The 21149-nt window shown below is 36.5% G+C and overlaps 1 protein-coding gene across 9 annotated transcripts in view; it reads left to right on the top strand.

Moving 5' to 3' along the window:
- The window catches only part of COL19A1 (collagen type XIX alpha 1 chain), a 168176-nt gene that overhangs the window by 132118 nt on the left and 14909 nt on the right, over positions 1-21149 (top strand). For 8 of the 9 annotated variants that reach the window (XM_085056550.1, XM_085056551.1, XM_085056547.1 and 5 more), the window contains 19 exons: positions 738-827; positions 1428-1472; positions 1579-1656; positions 2311-2346; positions 2448-2501; positions 2590-2643; positions 4265-4306; positions 5378-5431; positions 6275-6328; positions 9349-9402; positions 10285-10338; positions 12402-12446; positions 13088-13138; positions 13221-13265; positions 14115-14141; positions 15073-15126; positions 17686-17730; positions 19871-19915; positions 20015-20077. In XM_085056550.1, coding sequence (XP_084912676.1) covers positions 738-827; positions 1428-1472; positions 1579-1656; positions 2311-2346; positions 2448-2501; positions 2590-2643; positions 4265-4306; positions 5378-5431; positions 6275-6328; positions 9349-9402; positions 10285-10338; positions 12402-12446; positions 13088-13138; positions 13221-13265; positions 14115-14141; positions 15073-15126; positions 17686-17730; positions 19871-19915; positions 20015-20077 — 990 coding nt within the window. The remainder of the gene's footprint in view (positions 1-737; positions 828-1427; positions 1473-1578; positions 1657-2310; positions 2347-2447; positions 2502-2589; positions 2644-4264; positions 4307-5377; positions 5432-6274; positions 6329-9348; positions 9403-10284; positions 10339-12401; positions 12447-13087; positions 13139-13220; positions 13266-14114; positions 14142-15072; positions 15127-17685; positions 17731-19870; positions 19916-20014; positions 20078-21149) is intronic. The other variant, XM_085056548.1, reaches the window with a different exon arrangement.

Here is a 21149-nt window from a genome sequence, read left to right as displayed (position 1 = left end):
GTGTGTATGTACTGAATGTAAAAAAGGAGAGAAAAGAGGATATACAGGTGTGCTCTGAGCTGTGTGATGTGTTGTGGTATTTATCCATTGTGGGGTACAAGGGAAACCAATAAAATCCAGTTTGAAGAAGTGGGCTGAAAGAAAGGCAAAGAAAGTAACTGGAACAAGGACAAAAATGTCATCTTGCAAAATGGGAAGTAGTGTATTCAGAAAGGATCACAAAGGATAGTGCAGGAGCCTGCAAAAGACAAGAGGACAGCATAATAAAAGGCACAAATTCACTGTGTAAGCAGCAAGAGTTTAGAGATATGGAACAGGAGATTGTATTAGAATATGTATTAGAATAAGGAATAGAGGTGTAAGGAGGAATACACTGAAGACCACAGGTTTAGCACTAGTGGTTAATAGCTGGGGAGAGACAGCTGCTGTTTCAGCTGTTGCTATGAATTAGTTGGCAGGGTTTAAGGAAAATCTGCATTTTAGAGGCCTGGGGAACAAGAAATGTAGATCAGATCTTTGCAAGCATGGAAAACCAAGAGAATACTAGTTACTATTAATGGTTCTATGGTCCATGTCTCCAATTCTGTAACTTTTTGAAGGAAGGTATCAAGGTCTTTTTTCTTCTCTGTATTTTCTCAACGTTCTGGAACTTTCTATGATAACATTGATAATATTTAGAGATTTTTCTGAGGGGAAAATTCTCAGATTTCAATTAGTGATTCAAATTTATTTTGTAGGGTGACCCTGGTGGAATTATGGGACCACCTGGACATCCAGGTCCAAAAGGTGATATGGGGCCTCCTGGACCAAGTTTGCCTGGAACACCAGTAAGTTCATAATCTGAAAAGACTTCTCTGGCTTTCTTTCCTGCGGGGGCAACAGCAAAAGAATTCTTACTGTGCAATGAAAGAAATCATAGAATGGTTTGGGTTGGAAGATACCTTAAAGATCATCCAGTTCCAACCCCCTACCATGGGCAGGAACACCTCCCACTAGACCAGGTTGCTCAAAGCCCCATCCAGCCTGTCTTGAACACTTCCAGGGATGGGGCATTCACAATTTCTCTCAGCAACCTGTTCCAGTGCCTCACTACCCTCACAGTAAAGAGTTTGTTTGTAATACCTAATCTAAAACTACTCACTTCCAGTTTAAAGACACAAAGCAAGTATTTTTTATTGTAAATTTGAAATCAAAATATATGTTACAGTGGTATTATAAGTGCACTGAAATGTAGTCTAGAAATAGTGCAAGACTCACACATGATCCTAGTGGTGCTGGCACTAACAAGGAAGACATGTAAACTTGTCATATTTTATTTCTAAAGGCTGGCTAATTTTGGCAATAAAATTCAGTTATTCTCTTGGATTTCAAAACATAATTTGTTTTTTTCCTTGTTTTTCTTGTGTTTTGTTTTGGGGTTTTTTTAGGGTCCCACCGGTGTCCCTGGAAACCCAGGTCCGAGGGGACCAAAGGTATGCAAAATATATTATTTCTGTTTCTAAAAATATTTTTAAAAAGCTAATATGGTAGTTTACATTTTCAGAGCTGTTGTGATGGAAAGCCTTGTGCCTTTCACAGGGAGAAAGAGGACTGCCTGGTGTACAGGGAGCACCTGGGGAGATGGGGCCCCCTGGAATAGGCATTCAGGGATCACCAGTAAGTAAACCAACACCCAGAATTTGGGCTTCTCGCTGTGCATCACTGAGAAACTCCAGTAAGCAAACAAAGCATAATAAAAAGTCATGCCATGAACTCCCTGCTGGCTTGACTCCCAGCTCCCAGTTTGCTTCAAGTGTTGCTGTGCAGTTCAAATTCAAGCATGAAGCAAGTTTATACAGACATCTGAAGCATTCATCATGAATAATTTGTACAGCAATAGCTATTTCAGTTATTCAGCTTGTTTGCAAGGTTTCTCGTATTTCAGTGCCTTTAAATAAAACTATATGCAGTTCCTTCAGAGTATTCAGAAAAAAAAAATTGCTGATATTGATGGTGTACCTGGTAGGTGGTTCATAATTACAGAGTTTTACTCCAGTGACTGAACCAATCTCTCTTCAGTTGACCAATGTGCATGAGCTGAGACAATTCACTTTATGGACAGTACTCTGGTATAAAGAGAACATGTTTGTGAAAGGTGACTAGACATTCACCCTGAGTTCTGAATCTAAAATAATAATCCTAAAGATCATTTTTTCAGTTACAATATTTTCAAGTCTGAATTTTAAAAGTTACTCATGTATATCTAAAAATGAAGTTCATCTTCCTTATCCCAGAAAATGAAACTATTGATTATTTGGAATTTTCTTACAGGGTCCTATAGGTCCAACTGGATCAGCAGGTGTGCAGGTAGGGTATAAGTTTTCTCTTTAATACAAAAAGCATTAATTTAGTTTAGGAATTCTACAGGAAAATATTCTTATATCCTAAATGACCTTTCATGCTCTTAGGGCCCTAGGGGACCTCCAGGATTACCAGGGACTCCAGGTACCCCTGGTATTAATGTAAGTGACAGTTTTCTATATATACAAGAAAAAGTAACATGTCCCTTATCAATGATTTAAGGCCATCAAGTTTTACATTTGTTTCTAGGGCACTCCAGGAAGAGATGGAAAGCCAGGACTACCAGGCCCTCCAGGTGACCCTGTACGTATACAGAGAAAGCTTTTGCATTTGCTTTGGTCCAAATATTTTATATTTATATGAGGTGAGATAGCAAAGTAAATCTCAAAGAACCAGTGATACGAAGATAAAGTGGAAATACATTCTTGGGAAAGACAGGAAACTAGTCATGTTATGTACCTTTGCCTCAATAAAACTGAGACTGTCTTCAGGATGTTTCTTTAAGCAAGAAAAAATGCTTACAATTAGATACTATGTAGTTAAGGCTTATCAAAAATCATGGATCTGAATGTCTTTCAGCAGATTACTATCAAACGTGGAAAGAAAGGTCTCTCCCATGCTCAATTCTTGTCAGTGATTTAATTTGGTTTAATTAAATGGACTTAAACTCTGAAATTGGAGTGGGAAAGATTTCTGGATTTTTGAAGATATAATCAAAATTCAGAGGCTGTCTGAAGTAAACAAGATTTAACTCGAGACAGATGAGCATAAAGTGCTTAATAAGGAAAACCAAAATCCATAAGTAGAATACGTCTGGAAGGCACAGTGCATTGTAAACTAAATGTAAGTAAAATATTTGATGCTGCCGGTAAACAGACAAGTCTAAATGGTAAAATTCACAAACAGGATAATTATTGCCTTTTGCTTTCTTGAAATACTCTTCTCTTTGGAAAGAACATTATTTAAAGGAAGATGTAGCAAGCAAGAGTGAGTCTGGAGAATGAAGGCTGGGATTTTAACGTTTTTAAAATCCCAGCATATATCATACACTTATTTAGAGATCAGCACACAGAGTTATGGCTCTGCAGAGGGGTTTGCAGTCAGGCTGGACTTGCTTTGCACACAGAGCAGAGCTGTGTGGCACAAACACAGTTGGCTTGATCTTGTACAGGTGTGCTTTTTGCAGATGGAGTTAGGACCCTTTCTCACTGAGGGCTTGGGGTTCTGTGCAATGAGTTTTTACAGGGAATCTTTAAATATAAGTTTAATGGCAGGTGTTGGAAATCTGGGATGTGCTTCAGTACAGTGTAGATCCATTCCCCAACTGATCTTTAAATGGGTTAGCTTCAGTATTGGTAGCAATTTAGCAGTGGCACCAAGGAGTTATACATTAAATTATTATTACACACTAATGTTTAAAGGCAGGAAAAAATACCACATATGTTGGTCATGTTGCTGCAGCTGGATTATTTCTAGTATCTGAGCTAATTTATTGAAGTTAGCTTTGGCATCTCCAGAATTTGTGCTGCAGTTGACAGTAGAGTCAAAGCCTGGGAGAAAGGAGGAGGAAGACAATTGAAGATAATCAGGTGAAAATGTGAGACATCCCAGTAATGTTAAGTTGCTACTGATATGCTACAAAAACAGCAACATTAGTATGTTCAGGAGTTGTGCTGTCATTGTGGTTTGAGAAACTTCACTGAAATTGTAGGGAAGAATTATAGCCGATAGGTTGGATGGACTGTGATATTTAACTATTTTTGAAAACCTTTTTTTTCTTTTGAGTTTTCACTAAAAAATAGCTTCAACCAATACATATATAATCAGCTCTGTGTAACAATATAAAGTTTAGAAGCGATGAAAACACCTCAGATTTAGTAGTGCTGTGTAAAACATTAATTGCGGCTGCCTTTTTTAATTTCAGGTTGCACTTCCACTTGTGGGAGACATGGGTGCTATACTGAAGGTAAACCTTTTCAGAGATTATATATTGGTTTTTTCTATACACATGCTTTTTAAACAAACATATGCACTTGAAAGCTTCTATAGGTTCAATTCTGACTTACAGGACTAGCCTAAAATAGTATTGTGATTTTTGTTGATTATTGTTTTGATTTTTAAAAGTACTCAGGAAATGTATTCTGTAGAAATTTTGCAAAATAATGTTTGAACAGCATGTGAGGTAGTAGGCAGCAAGTGCCTGTTCAGCACAGCCAGTCCATAGTGTGAATTGTTACAAATGTACCCTGTTCTCCACTTTACTGTGTAGCATTAATTTCAATAATGTACCAAATGGGGAAAATAGTCCAGAATTTCTAAGATTATTTTGAAAAATAATGAAATTTGGAGTGTTCTGCAATATTCCAAAATGAAAATTGTTCTCAGGAGGATTTCAATATGAAAAGTACACATCATTTCTACTGTTCTTTATTAATACATGTACTTAGGCTTTATTGACTTTCTCATTTCCAAATCTTATTTTAGGTCTTTCTTTTTGTTGTAATTGTACTGTCTTCCTGCTGTACATGCTCTTCTACCTCTTTGTCAGAGGTCTCTCTCTTGCTGATTCTTTATGCTGCATTCTTAATTTCTCTGTATTTTGTGGTTTGCACTTCTATATGACTGTAATTTAGCTGTCAAATGCTTCTCTCAGAAAAGCAGAGGTCATTTACTTTTTAATAACTATACATTTGAAGCTGGAGAGAGTAACAAGTAGCCTTCATCTCTACCTAGTTCTTAAAAGCAATATGGTCTGCTGAAACCTAAACAGGTGTGTCTGGGACTATCCAAAATAAAGCTAAAAACATATTAGCATGATTTGAGTAGAGAGTGTGAGAGATGGGGAGGAAAACAAGGAAGGCTCTCTGAACCAGTATATGTATGATTTAGAAGAGAGCTAGAACTGAAAGAAGGCTTTGGGGTAAAATGAAGAGTTGGTCAGAAAGGCAGGAAGGAAGCAGTGTTTATAGATTGATCTGCATGGATCAGATTTATGTCATAAAAATATTTGTCACTTAGTTTTCTGTCTCTTCCACAGGGTGATCCTGGCACCAGAGGTCCTCCAGGCATTCCTGGTAGAGAAGGACCAAAGGTAAGTTTTGAAGAGAGTACTTTTCATTGCTTTGTTGCTTGTTAAAAACTAAAGGCCAGATTCCTACCTTTGCCAGTGCTGACTTTTTTGTCTGATCCATATCCCTGTGGCATCTAAGCAGTCTAGAGGTTGAAATTATTTTTATGGTTCAGGCTTCTTCATGTGTCAGTTTGCCTTTTCTCTAGATTAAGTTAGCAAAATAGGCTGAGTTGAGTCCCAGTCTTGGATAGGTTTTCTGTGTGGTGCCTCCAAGAAAGCTGGCTCAGGTCTGACTGCCCAGTGGTGCACTGCTATCTATAGGCTCATTTTAGGTGAGTCAGTCACACAAGAATCCTGCGGTGAAGAAGCAAACTTCCCATGTCTCCCTCAAGTGTGCAGCGGCTGGAGCACCCTGTGCCTTTGCACCCTGATCCCATGGGAGTAACACAGGCATTTCCCTGGGGCTTGAATTTGCACTGACATCAATCAAAATCCTGCTTCACTGGAATCAGATCAAAAGCCACATGTTTGGGCATATAGATATCTCCTATTGTTGAGCCTAATTCCATGGAAGTGAACTGTCTTCATTTCAGCAAGCATTTAAACTCTTTGGTGTTCATGTCTCCATAAGGCCTTTTGACTAGTTTGCCTCCTAGGTACAAATCACTCATTTCCTTTCATCTCGCTGGGAGGTATATTTTAAAGCTTTCAGATAGTTTTGAGCCTGTGTTTTCTGTTTTAGGCACTGTGGCTGTAAGGGCATTGTGCTAGCATATGTTAAATGTGGGTCATAAAATGCCCTACAGAGCTTGAAATTCATTGTTCTCTAATAGAAAGTATTTGTTTGAATGTTATGTTTTATAGGGAAGCAAAGGTGAACGTGGATTTCCTGGGCTTGTGGGAGAGAAGGGCGATGAGGTAAAATTATTTCATTTCTACAGCAGTTGCATTCTTAGCTGAACCTGAGAAAAGACCTAGACTGAAAATTAAATGCACAGAAATGTTATTTTGTTCTTTAAAACTGCTGAGATAGTCATGTATTGCAATAAATAGCTCTTGAGTCTGATTTTTCAACAAGATTAAATGTTATTATTCAATTAAATAACATCTATTTAATATTTATCTGTGAATTTTTGCTCATTCATGTATTTTAAAGCCTCACGTGCATTTACATGCTAATTTTTCAGGATATAGGATAGAGCAATAAATAGGCTAATGCCAAATATTTTCAGAAAATACTTCTTGTTTTTAACATATTTGCTTTCATTTTGTTGGTTCCCCTTTAGAATTCACTTTTGAAAACTTTCCATTAAGCAAGTAATCTGATGGGAATGGTCACAGCAGCAACTACTATTAAGCAGAAAGTGAAAAATGTTTGAATGGGCAGAATTGAAAGTGTTTACAGTATTTTTCATCATATATTGCATTCTTAGAGTTATTTTTATATCTTTACAGAGAAGGAAAAAAGGCAAATGACTTGTGGTGCTAAATCCAAAGTAGCTGCTATAGCTTTCATTTTAAATTGAAATATTTGCAGTTAACGCTTCAAGAGCAGTATCTGTGGGGGAAAAAAATAACATCATCACAGCTGAAGCTATTAAGCAAATTAATCTGGAAAAATGAATTAATTTCTTAGTGTCCTTAGCCAACTGAAGGAGTTAAAATAAGTAGCCCATTAAAAAACATGTGGTGAACACTTTGAAACTACAAAATATTTAACTGGTATTAAACACATCCTACTCTTTTGTAATTTAGGAGTGCTGGTTACAAGACACAGCATCTGGAAAATGTGAAAGGAATTCAGAGTGCATTGATTGAGGGGTTTTCAATTCTTTATAAGCATTTCACATTTTTTTGGCACTAAAGCTATGATATCTTAAGAATTTTTAAAGAGTAATAGAATGAGAGAATTGTTTTTAAAAAATGGTCATTAGGATCTTTGGCTTCCAAAAGTAAATAGTCATGTGAGAAAAAAAAAAGATGCAGCTCCTGCTACTGGTTTGCCCCAGAATTCAGCATGTTGTCAGCCTGAAGTATCATGCTTATTTTTTTCTTTGGTTTTATGTGATTTATAGAGCTCATTAAGTCTTTTCTTCTCATAAAAGCAAGTGCCTCCTGAGGTGAAATTCAGAATATATTCCATAAAATGGATGGGGCAGCCATAAGAAAATTTCATGCAGAATTTTGCTTAAAAAATAAATGGGAAAGTAACGCACACTTTTGTGTGCCCTATAGGATACCTCGACCAGTCTACCCTAGTAGGGTGAGGCATTAGCAAAATAATTTTGACAATTCAAATGCTATTAAAAGGCTGAGACCCAAAGATATTGCAGGCAATTAAGAAGGTAATAAGGTAAAAGCAAGTTTACGACTAGCAGATTTTTTAAAGGAGTCAAGGGCAAATTCGTGGTCCATTTTTCATTAATGCTGTATTAATACATTAGTTACATGTTTCTTCACCATTTGAGAGCTGCTGAGCTGCCTTAGCTCTGATAGTTCCAATGTTTTGCAGCAGCTTTTGGTTATGGCATTGTGAGGGTGAAAATGAATCTTTTTTTCAGAAACATGTATGAAAAGGTTTTAAAAGTAACTTTTCTTACGAATTCTAGAACTTTTCTTTTTATTATTTTGTTGGAATGAGAAGAAATGGGAAGAAAGATTGAGAAGCCCACGTGAAGCCCTTTGAAATGTGCTCATTAACTTCCATATGCTTTCCAATCACCGTTTAATCTTTGTTGAACTTCTTCTCTTCCTTTTCAAAGCACTCCTTTTTTTTTCAGGGGAGGGTTTCTTAATACCAGTAGTAAGAATTACAGAAAATTTTCCTTTGGCTTCGTATTAATTTTCCATGTAAATGTACCATCAGAGTAAAGTAGTTCAAAAGGAGCAGAGAGCACATTAGCAGTTATATTGCCACTCTGAAAAGCTGCAGAGGTGGATCAATATCCTCTGTGTGTAGGAGCGAGAAAGGAAAATCAATGTCTCTCCAACTCTACATTTTTGCTGATTTATTTCTCTCTGAAGTTTTTTCCCTCAGTCTCTCCCTCAGAGCACCTATTGCAGGGCTCCCGACCTCTGTGGCTTTCTAGGCCACTTCCTTAGTAATTTCTTCTTAAACACCGCATTTAAAATGAGAAATACATCTTTTCTGAGGGGATTTTTCTTGTCAGAAGATGGACAGATGTAATTAATCACTGCTTGGAAGTATCTCTTTCCCTTTGTAGATTATAAGGGGAACCAAGAGCGGTTAGCTCTCATTAGTACATGACTTTTACATATCTAAAATTGCGCCTAAGCCTGGTGTTGCAGAGGAAAGGCTTCCAATGACAGGTTTGTCTCAAATCCCACCTCTGTCCAGTGCAGTGACTTGGAGAGCTGTGTGTTTAGTAAGTGGATACCAGAGTCTATTGATTTTGGGACAAATAGAGTACAAGCATGAAAACAGATCATTACATGCTATGTAAAATGTCATGTTCAATTATCAAAAAACCTAAACCAAAAATGAGACAGAAAGTATAATTTCATTTAGATAGCATCAGTTAATATTGAGAACCCTGAGTAAATGCCTTCTCACCAGAAAAAAAAGCCTGTGAATAAAAGAAAATAGAAAATTAATCTCTAAGGGAAAGCTAGACATCTGTTCTTAACTGCACAACTCAAGACAAAAATATTTACAAAATATAAGCTAACAATGTGAAAGGTTGGAGGACAAGTGGTGTTTATCACTCAAGCAAGAAATTACCTCTAACCTGATTCAATGAGGATCTCTTCCCTGCCTGGTGGGATGGTTATTTTTTTAGCCATTACTAAAAATAATGCCTACATTTTAGAAGAAAATGCTCTGTCGTATAGTTATAGTACTACTGGACATACTGAATATGAGTATTTTTGAGGTATAAGTGGGAGAGGAACTATACATGTGCTTTTTTGATTTCCAGGGTCTTCAAGGTTCTCCTGGACTGCCAGGCATTGCAGGACCCAGTGGCCCATCTGTAAGTGTATGGTATCACTTGTGATCTCATTTATTTCTGCACAGGTTTCTATAACTGCCTAGTTTCTTGCCTTTCTTTTGTCTTTTAGGAGAGTAATAATAAAATCTTACCCATTCTGCCTATAGTAAAGTAAACTGTAGTGGTGTTGATGTTACTGAAAATACTGTAATTGTCTGGACTCAAAGTTTATGTAACTTAAATAGGTCTGTAATTTTGGCATTACTGGAGAATCTGTGCGGTTACATGATTTATGATGTGTAAACTTGCAGTGAATTATGTATTTTACCAAAGTTATAGTCATGTAAGTAATAAAATCTAAAAATAATTCCAGCTATGAGTCATTCTGAAAAAAAAATCAGGGCCAAAACAAAGTAAAGACTTCGTTTCAAAAACAAAGTGTGAGAAAAATCTGACAATATTTAAAGACACTGGAATATATCATTAAAATTGTTGGTATTACTGGCAAATGTCCTCTTTGAAATTTTTTCAAATATTCTTTTCTACATATGTGATGGAATCACATTAATATGATCATTATTCATTCCTAGGTTTCATGACAATACTAATACTTCTTTCAAAAATAATTAATTGTCATTTTAGCAGTGAACATGATCCTCAGCAGTATCAAGATGTGCCAGTTAGAATCAGCACATTTAGTTTGCCATGGTGAAAATGTTTGCAACAGCAAACACAAGTTTTACCCTTCAAAGGACTTATCAGGAGGACACTGCTCTTGTATTAAAGAGAGGAGAAATATTTAATCCTGAAATAGAAGCATAATTGGGTTTTAATGACCTTCAAAAAAGACAGGTTTTAAAAGCTTAAGTTAAGTTTAAAAACTCATTTTTTCCTGACTTGTACAAACAATTCTGTGTTATGCAGGGAATCCCAGGAAGACCTGGACATCCTGGTCCAGCAGGAGCAAAAGGAGAAAAGGTATTCCTTCTTTTTGTATTGGTAAAGGTCTGTGAAGGTTTTGCCATCCCATTGCACTGTGTTTTGGGACTTTTTTAAACAAGTGCAAGAGTGCAAACAAGAGTGTGCCATACATTTCAAATGTTTATTTGTGTTTCAATACAAGTACTTTCCCCAAGCAATGCTGTCCATATGGGTTTATACTTTGAAGAGCAGTCCTTGCGGTATCTGTAAGTTGCAGAGAATTTTCTCTAGGTAAAGTTTAGGAAAGTGAAAATATGTTTATGAAATAGAATATGACTAGCAACTGCTTGCTGCACTTCTCATTCTTTTACCATTATTATACTCAAAAGTAATTCCACAAGTACTGAAAGTTATTGGGTACTGAAAAAAAAAATGTAAACCTCCTTTATACTTAATTTGCTCTCTCATAGCACTGCTTTTTTTCAAACTTTTATGCACTCTTTTATCAGGAACTTGATATTATCCATCAAAACTAAGAGATCGAATTCATTCCTTGGGTAAGGATCAGTGATCAGGTGATCAGTGCAATACAGCAGAGACAAACTTTGCTGCAAAATACTTTCTAGGAAAAGCTCCACATTTTGTGTATGAATGCAGCTTTTTTTTCAGTAGTTCTCTGGAATTTTCCAGGCATAGCACTGCCACATCCATGTGTGGGATCCTAATACCATACAAAATTTTGGTATGAGTAAGAAAGAAAACTATTTTTTAAGGCTCTGAAATTATTTCAGTGTAAAATTTGAATGAGACTTGTCTCCTTGCATATCACAGTAACAAAGATTTACCCCACATACTTCCTTTTTATGTAACTGAAGGCAAAACACAAGTCTTTGTTAAATCCTTGTTCACAATTCACACCCAGATGGGAATGAGAAGCCCCTGCTCTACAGCTCATGTCTCATCATTCTAAAAGGGCAAAAGTCAGATGGCTGAAGAGTAATGAAGTAAACTGAAATATAGCCCCAGTAATTTTCTTCTCCTTCTTTCATCTGGGACATGCTTGAGAATTGATCACATAATATGCTTTCTAAAGTAATAGTATTTTAATTCCCCATTAAGTTCTCCAGACCACTCTTGAGAGGCTGACAGTTTCTATCAATTAGCAGGGCCATTTGGAAATTATCCTAGTATAAATGTTTAGCTAGAAAAACATTTTTCTGCTGAGCTAACTATTGGCATTGAACTCAGCTTAACTTTTGCCATCTTAGTAATTTTAAATTTGGGACTTAAGTGTCTCACTGACATATGTTTAATAAGATCCAACAAAGTCAGTGAAAAATCCTGACAGGCTTGTTCAAAATTATACAGTGTATTTATCTGAATTGTAGTGGTGAGATTTTGAAAAAACTGTCTGGGAAATTTTAAATTGAAACCTTAGTAACTCTCTACTATTCACAGACCCCATGATTCTGCTTGGGAAAAACCTCACTAGCTATGGTTTATTTAATATAAGCAATTCAGTACACAACAGCAGAAAAGGCCACAAATACAGGTAACAACAGATTAATATTTTACAGTAAAAACCAAAAAGATATTAATTATAGCTCTTAAAAAGAAGATTCTTTAAAAAAATCTCAATTTGTATTCAATATGTTTCTAAGTAAACTGAACTTCTGAAACTATAGCTCTTCTTTATTTAGATATGAATGATCACCTGAGGACTGGCTTTTGCAAAGTAATATACAATGCATAAAATGAATGTTAACTTTTATCTTCCAGTTGCTTAGAAATTCATATTAACAACTCTTCTTTTTTTTTCCTTCCTCTCCCTCATGGTACATATGAAATATCTCCTAACCCAGGTTACCACTGCTATTTTGCCATAAGGAAGTTACTACACATAAAGCAGCTAAAGTAACTAACAAAATAAAAACTAGGACAAAGTAATGATTCATATCTTCCCTACAGCTTAAGCAGGAACATTGCAGGACAATTTATTCTCAGTATTACCTGCTCTTATTGACTGTATCTCTTGTTTATTGTCATTATGGTCATCATAGCTTGAGTGTAGATGTGGCCAGTTACAGTAAATGAGTTACATGAATCTCTTGCTGTACTAGGGCAGCGAAGGTTCTCCTGGGAAACCTGGACCACCTGGGCCTCCGGTGAGACATTTGTTTTATATCTTGAATTTAGATTAGGAACAATATACTTGTGAGTAACATGTAATTTAATATAAAGACCTGACTGTTGATCTAATAAAAATTTGATCTTATAAAATATTGCAGGAAGGTAACAGTGTCTTTTTTCCAAAAGGTTTCTCTATTCCATATTTTCTTTTTTTGCAATTCATCTCTGAGTAAGTACAGATCACTAAAGCCATCTTTGAAACCTGCTCAAATTAGCTAACATTGGTATTCAATATTATTAGAGTAAAATTGACAGCTTGGATACTTGATTGGACAGAGAAACCAGGCAACCTAGGGAAAGTCTGTGGAGCTGACTGGACTCCAAATTAACTGGAATAGTACCTAACACAAAATTTATTCTGGAGAATTATAATAATAAATATCAGAATACAATGTACACTGACAAATTCACAGGCTTCTGGGTTTATAATTTTTTTTAAAATTAAGTCCCAAACTGTGTTGGTGTGTATCTTATGTTCTTCTTGAAATCTTAAATCTTTGACAAATTGAGAACAAAAAGGATACCGCAGGTTTGCTGAACTGCAGGACTTGAACAGGGCAATAGTTCTGCCTTTGTAATTCACAAATGACACTTACTTGGTTTTTATGCTTTAAAGGGTATGCCTTACAATGAAAGAAATGGAATGAGCAGCTTATATAAACTGCAGGTATTTCTCTTTAATGTTAATTGGTTTTTTCCAACCCCCACGTAATTTTGGCCCAACTCAACTTTTAAACTTGCTGTTACAGGGAGGTGTGAGTGTTGCTAGTTATCCAGGTCCACCAGGACCTCCGGTAAGTGCTCTCAGAAATCTAATTTCTAATAGCTAATTGACACAGAAACAGAGGTTGGTTAGTTGCATGGAATTTGATTCTATTTGTGAAAGATTAAAAAAATAAAGATATGATTATTATGTACTAAAGTCTGTGATTTTATATGTTTACCAAGCATTTTAGCCCATTTTGGAGAGTGATTTATTTAGATTAAAGCATTTCATCCTAGCAAATAAAGGCTGCAGAAGTGGTATATAATTTGGTATTGAACTCCTTAGTGAGTGTCCCATTATCTAAAAATGTGTAATACTGTACTTATAATTTGTGGAGACATAGTTTTGTTGTGGATGAAATTCGGTTCCAGAAATTAGAAACTCATGAATTCTGATCTGAGTTCTGTCTCTGTTTCACTACATGTAACTACAGTGCAGAAAAATTTGTAAACGTAAGAATTATATTTTGGGAGTGATACAGGGCTGGTGTCTTTCATGCTGCAGATGCAGCACTTTGCAGCTGGACACTGTTGCTTTGGTTCTGTGGAGCCAAAGATGCTGTGGAATTATTTACACCCTCCTCCTTTTTAGCATCATAGGCAAGTTCTGTTTTGAGAAGATTGTCTCTCTGGTAACCACAATTATGGGCTGGCACCAAACAACAGAGCTGTCTTTCTCTGTATTCTGGAACAGCAAAACAAAACCCAAAATATCACTAAGATTTTATACTAAATTAATCAGCTGAGAGGGCTGGAATTAAAAATTAGTCGAAATGCACTGCATTAGCACAGTATATTCATAATGCAGTCATTTAAAAACCCATCTTATTGTGTAATTGTTCTTCTTTAAATGTGGCTTGTTTTGGGTTTTATTGCAGGGTCCAAAAGGAGATCCTGGAACAGTGGTATGTATATATTTTTTGTTCTTGATAGAGAATTCTCCAAGTAGTTTGATACATGGTACTTCTCAACAACAATGAGAAACCCAAACCAAAACCTCTCAGCAGTGACAGCAAAACATGGAGTTGTGAGACAGTTTTCTGAAACAGTTTAATAATCTGTTTACAAAAAAATTTATAAAGGCTCTTTTTTTGTTTCACCATAATGCCTGGAAGCTGAATACATCTTTCTGTACCAGCATCCACTTCCTGCTCAGAAAACACCAACTACTAGAGTTCAGGTGTGAAAAGTGAGATCTGTCAGACACTTCAGGAAATCCAGACAGCAATTTTTCATGGCTTTTGATTTAACTGAGAATTGCAGAAATACTGAAATTGTTGGCTGTACTTTAAATGTCCATGGTCAATTTTCAATTTTCTTTCAAAAAAAATTGTAAAGGATGTCCCTACTCTACGTGTTAAGCTGATTTCTCCAGTGGAGCATGTCTACAGTTTTCTTTCAAAACTGGAAGACCTACCCAGGGATCCAGCCTGTGCCCCTTGCTGCAGAGTAACCTTTGTTTAGGGACAGAGCACAGAATTGCTTGGGGGTTGATTCTCTGGTTGACAGTGGATGCTGACACCCCAGGGCTCTGCTGCCTGGAGGTGCTTCAGAGGTGACCTTGGCTTGCAAGAGTACTGGAGTGGAGTCTTCCATATTACATTTTTTATCAAAATTAAGCCATTGATCCAAATGCTTATACAGAGCCTCTGGGAAAAACTTGATTTGCAAATCAGTAAAACAGGGCATAACAAAATCTGTTTACCTAATAACTGGTTAGCTGTTTTAGTAATCTCAAGTTAAATAATCTGCTGCTGCTTGCTGTTAACATTTCCCATGTAGAGTACAGAAATTCTAACATATGCAATCTTTTAATTTAAAAAAATGAAAAAACAGGGAGACCCAGGACCGATGGGATTACCAGGACTGGAAGGACTCCCAGGGGAAAAGGTAGGACTCTTAAAAAGGAGTCACAATTTCTTAGTGACCACTATCTGCAACTAAATGTTTTCTGAAGCCTTGTTTGATTTATTTTTTTGTGTGTAATTTAATGTTTCTGTGTGAAAAATCTTTGCATATTTATTTCTATTTTCCTTTTTGCTTTACTGTGGGTGTAAATCATATACTCACTGAACACACATTTACTGCAAATGGAAAATTGTGTGTAGGAGGTCCTGTAATATTCTTGGTAGAATAGTACTACACTTGATAGTAATATAGTTAATATTTTTCTATGTATGGTGCTTGTTGTCTCTTGAACGTCATCTTATGCTTACAGTCCATCTCTCTTGTTCTCAGCCTTTTGCTTTCTAATTGTGAATTTAAAGAAAGTTTGTCATAAAAGGCTAAAAAACCTCAAGATTTTGGTATTCATTTCTAAATAGAGCAAAGTAAACAACACTTAGCAGAGAAATAAAGAAAAAATCTGAAAATATATTTTCTGTCAGCAAAACCAGTTTTATTTTGCCCATATCTTATAAATTTAAGAAGAAAAAAGAGAAAAATTTTAATGAAATATTTTTTAGCTTTTTCAGTTATGCTATTCAATGACTTCATACAAAAATAGTTGACTGAAACTTATTTTTCGTCATAAAGCAATGCAAATTAAAAGTTTCTTTCTCAATATCACTGTGCATTACTCCTACTTGCTCAGAGAGGGGGAGTGACAAGATCTGAGGTAGGTCTCTATACTAGATGCTTAAATTACATGAGATGGTTCTTGCTTTGCAAGTCCACAATTTACAAGCAATTAAAGACTAGTCTGATTTCAAAATGAACAAACACAGGGAGACATTACAGGTCTAACTGAGGCAAAGTGGGGACAGGAATTAAATAAAGGGAATAAGCAATGGATCAGATCATATAAACCAGCTAAGTGAGTGTTTGGCCCTCTCCCAAACTAAAAATATCATTTCCTCAAGTAAATCTGGTCAAAATTCCATATTTGTGGTGCAAGTAAATGAACAGAATCTCAGAGCCTGCCAGTAGCAACAGGATAGTGCATGCTGGTTTTTAATTTAGAGATATTATTCACCTCTGTGTTGCAGAATGCCATCTTCTACAGACAATGTTGGCTGTAATTTCATGATAATTTCATGAACTGCCTTAAGAGCTTTGTGTCCTCTGGATTTTTGACCTTCCCTCAGCTGTGCTGACAGTGGTTGGTGCAGCCATGCTGCAAGCCACTTTGCTGTAAGGACCAAAATAATTCTGAAAAGAAATATAAAAATGTTTCAAGGGAAGTGTTAGGAATTTCTAGTTTCACTGTCACAGCCAGCATGCAGGGAAAACATCACACATTCTGGGTCCAGAGTAACCACTGGGGCAGAGTGCAGGGCTCCAGAGAACTTCCCTGCCTGCTGCAGGTACTCATTGCTCCCCACTCCATGTTTCAGAGGTGCATGTTGTGCTTCTCACCAAGTGACTTCTGCCAGCCTCCAGAGCAGGAGAGGCTGAGCTGTGTCCTGTAAGCTGCTTCCTCCTGACACGAGCTCAGATATTTAACTTGTCATCTGTTACACTTTGTGTAAAGGAGTGAAGTCTTTCTAATCACCAGCATATCATTGTGCACCTGTATTAAATGATGAGGATGAGACAAACCACCATTGTGTATAAGAAGAGAAACCAGAAATCCCAACACTTCCGTGGGCTCTTCTGCACAACACAATGTGCCTGTAGCTATGTTTACAGAGTTTTAACAGATCTGCTCCAGGTAACATAAACTCATCTCAGAAAAATATTCTCCTGTTAGTGTGGCTTTAACAATGCCAGGACTTTTCTGACATGAATATAGAAATAAGGATCCTGTTTTTTTCTTACATTTTTAACCAACAGTACACTAACAGAGCATAATGTTGCAGACCAGCACGTCAGCAGCAATTAAATATCTCTGTGGAGAGTTTTACCACTTGTTCAGCTCTGTCTGCTTTGGGTTACAATCCTGTCAAGAAAGATGAATTTGTGCCTGTAACTCATCAGTTCCAGCCAAAAAAAAAAACACTGTCCTACCTTGAAGCACAGATGAAGGCAGCTCTGTGCAATAATGAAAAGCTTTGCCCTGAAAGGGCCATGGCACAAGAAAACAGAGGACATTGACTTGTAGTAAATTGATGACTGGGTAGCAGGAAAGTAAAAACTTCTTTAAAAGTTACATGTTAAATACGGGGATGTTGATGTGAAAGTGAATTACCCTGTGTAAATTTTCATCATTGGCATGACCACAGACTTTGATTGTTTGGAGAACTACAGTTAAGTCTTTCCATCCCTTTTCAAGGGAGTCCTCGAGCAGAGTTAAAGGAAAACGTTAGATAAGAGAACCTAAACAGAGGATTTTGGTTACTTGTACAAGTCAGTAAAATGAGCTAGTGGCACTGATAAATATTATTATTTAGCCTGACTCTTGTCCTCATTTTCAATTCACCGAATAATCTTTCCTCAGGTTTTAATGGGAATCCAACAGACTTCTGTTTAGACTGTTGTTGTTAAAACATAGATTTATCCTTTCTTCAGGGTGACCGTGGACCAGCTGGTGCACCAGGAGTATCAGGAACACCGGTATGTATGTCAATTCCTTAAAGAAAACTCAGGTTTTCAGAAGCTAAAAAATGGGTCAAGCAAGGTGCTGAGCTGCAATCTGAATCATTGTAAAACACCAGTGCTTGGCCCATGCTTTATAGGCAGGTATGAAGATTATGTGTTTTCCCTAAAGAAATTAGAGTTCTAATAGCAGCAAGGGCTTGTATTATTATTAAAATTACAAGAGTGAGTGGTGTGAATACATGATAAAGCTGGAATTTGAAGCTGCATATTTTTAGTTAAGAAATGTGAGATTCTTCTCATTGCCTCTGCTTAATATAGATAAAGATGTCTTCTGTGTTCCTGGGAATGCACAAATTTCTGAGCATCTTTCTATCACAAAGAAAAATTATGAACATTAGTTATTGCAGTCCACAAGGATCTGCATATCAAGTCGATCAAACATTTGCTTTAGGGGAATGCTTTGTCAGCTATTTACATGAGGTATTCAGTGAAGTTGCTGAAAGTCATCGAGAAACTTTGTTGTAGGTGAAAGTAAATGTAACTAATGATAAATTGAAATTATAATTATTCATTTGTGTTCCTAAAGGAAATGAAGATATTAGATTGCATTCACAGTTTAATAAAAAAGTTTATCTATATTTCAGGAGGCAATATGGAGTTATTTATATGCAAATAGATTTATTATTAAATTTGGGCAGCTACCAATACATTCCAGGGCTGTTTAAATTAGAAATATCTGTTTCATGAAATAAAGAGAAGTTTGTGTCTATGCACTTCCATTTCCATTAGGCATTGATTTAGTTTATTTGCTGTGAGTTCCAAGAGAGAACATCATCTTAAATAGCCTAATTTCATTGGGTTCTCCTAAAAAAAATTGCACATTTAAGGGGAAAATAAAAGTATTTCTCTGAGTTTTATAGCAGAAGTAATAGTTTCAAAGTTTGTTGTTCTGAAACAGATTTTACACTGTTAGTAGTAATAATGCTGTAGCTGGTTAGAATGATCACAGTTGTTTATTTCCTGTGAATTTCCCACTGGATATATTCCAAGTTATTGGATGCTCCCTATTCAAGTTGAATATGAAGTATTTAATGAGGTCCCTTCACTGATGGAGTTGTATTGTGTTGATTATATTTAGTTCTAGTAAAATCCACTGAAATAAAGTATTTTATCCTGAAATAAATTGTTTGCTTTTACATTTTATGTTAAGGAGTTTTAATCAACAAAGTAGTAGACACATGAGACGAAATTTTTTCAGTAGTCTAGAAGTTTGAGACATACCCACATATCTTACTGGGAAAGAATTTGTCTTCCTTACCTGTCCTTCTTCCCTAGATTGAATAGTGGACCCTTTTTCCCATCTGGGAATATAACCTCTTATTTTGTCTTTGGGGTTTTGCTGAGATTGCTGGGATTGTCAGAGAAGCTTGGGCTGAGATTCTGCAAGCCTTTCCACCAATGCCTATTTCCTCAACCAAGCCCTCAGTCCTGCTGTTCCCACAGTTGTCGTTGGTGTTGATGGGTTTGATCCCTCACTTGTACAAGTCACCTGAGGATCTGGTCTAAGGATATTTTCAGGAAATGTAGATTCAAATTGTTAAAAGAAAGGCATCCTATTAAAAAAGAGACATTTAAAATCAGCATTTAAATGATGTCATAAGAGAGGATTGTGATTTCTGGCTGGCTGAACATAAAATGACAATAAAAGTGGCCAAAAAAGAGCATGGAGAGAATTTGAAAATAGCATTAAGTCAGTAGTAATGTCAGATACAAATAAAAAAATCAGGATTAGAAAATACCTGAAGGAAAAAATCTTAATTTTACATATACAGTGAGAAACTTTGATCTGACTATGACTTCTCAGTATGGAAATCATAGTGTTCTGAAAGAAAATTTCATAAAAATATCTCAGTGTTCAGGAAGGGTAAAGAAAACCAAGGGATTGAATAATGTTTAACACAAGAGCCAGATTCTTTATTAAATATGAAAAAAAATCTGGTAAAATATTTCTTTTTCCTATCTCAAAGCATTAATGAAATATAACATGGATATTTCACTCATATATCTGTATAGATATATTCTCTCATTTTTGACATAGAGAAAAATTTTATTTGGCTTCCTACTAATTTGAATCTGTAATATTCTCTTTTTGCAGGGAAAGCCAGGATCTCCTGGGTCTCCAGGGATGCCTGGAGAACCTGTAAGTACAGATTTCAGTTAACAATAACAAACAAATATTTCAGTCACCTAATGCAAGATTTTTCATGCAGATTTATATGTGTGTTATCTTCTTTTTTAGGGTGAAAGAGGGCCTATAGGAGATATAGGCTTCCCTGGTCCAGAGGGGCCACAAGGAAAACCAGTAAGCAATTTTATACTGAACATATATGTTTGTTACAACAGCATGTGTCTTAGTTTATCAGAAGTTACAAAAGAAAGGACATCATATCTTGCTTTGGTTTAGAGTAGGTAACATGTGAAGAACATAGAGCTGCAGTGGTCAAGATTAACCATCCAGAAAAGAATTCCTTGTATCATGGTCTTTCAATAGTTAATGCTACTGAGACGCTGCCTTTAAAGGTCTTGTGAAGGTCATTTGGATCTTGTTGACATAAAGGTTCCTCCTGTACTTTTTCAAGGGGGAGAATATGAACCCAGACACTCCACACAGTCAGTAAAGGATGGGGTGGCAGAATAGGATCTGAGTTTCAGTTTAGATAGAGAAGCGTGTGCTTTATGGCTGAATAAACTTTGTGACTCTTGTGTATACAGGTGATGCAACACTGCAGCTGAGGCATTTAGTGCTCACTTAGGAGATGTCTAATCTGATCTCTTTATGTAATAAAAGTGTGACAGCAGTGTAGTCAGCAGTGTCTGAGCTGGTTTTAAAAACCTAGTTTATATTCTAGAAGGGGTTCAGCAAGGGTAGTGCAGGGCTCATTAGCTCCCCTGAACCTTGGTGTGTTTTGGGGATGAGCATGAGAAGTAGACCTTTGCAGCTTGTCAGCACTTCTCCACGTTACACTTCTGCCTTGAAAGAAGAGACAATTTCTGCAGCTAGAGCAGCAAACTAACCCAAGGTGCCTAATCTGTGCAAAACTCCACTTTGCAGTATAAGAGGGGAAAAGAATATTTGTGATGTCTGCTCATGCAAGTCGTCCTTTCTCACTCAGTGAAGCAGCTCTGAGTTTAAATCCATAAATATCCTACTAAATTAAACACTACCAGAGCATTTATCTTCCGTTTATCTGTACTGTGCAATTGTTAATATACTCTCTGACATGATTTTGGCCCATACCAACTAAGACTCTCAGATCTTGTCACATTCCAATCAGTTTCCAGCAGGTGCTGTGAATGCAACAACCTTCTTTTGGGAAGGTGTTGGGGTTTGACCCTGACTAAATGCTAGGCACCTCGACTCTCTCTTGCTACAG

The sequence above is a fragment of the Lichenostomus cassidix genome, chromosome 3 (genome assembly GCF_008360975.1).
Source record: "Lichenostomus cassidix isolate B80296 chromosome 3, HeHo_3.0, whole genome shotgun sequence".
Taxonomy (NCBI): Eukaryota; Metazoa; Chordata; class Aves; order Passeriformes; family Meliphagidae; genus Lichenostomus; species Lichenostomus cassidix.
The sequence above is the reverse complement of the archived record's forward strand: the minus strand, read 5'-3'. Positions and strand labels throughout refer to the sequence as shown.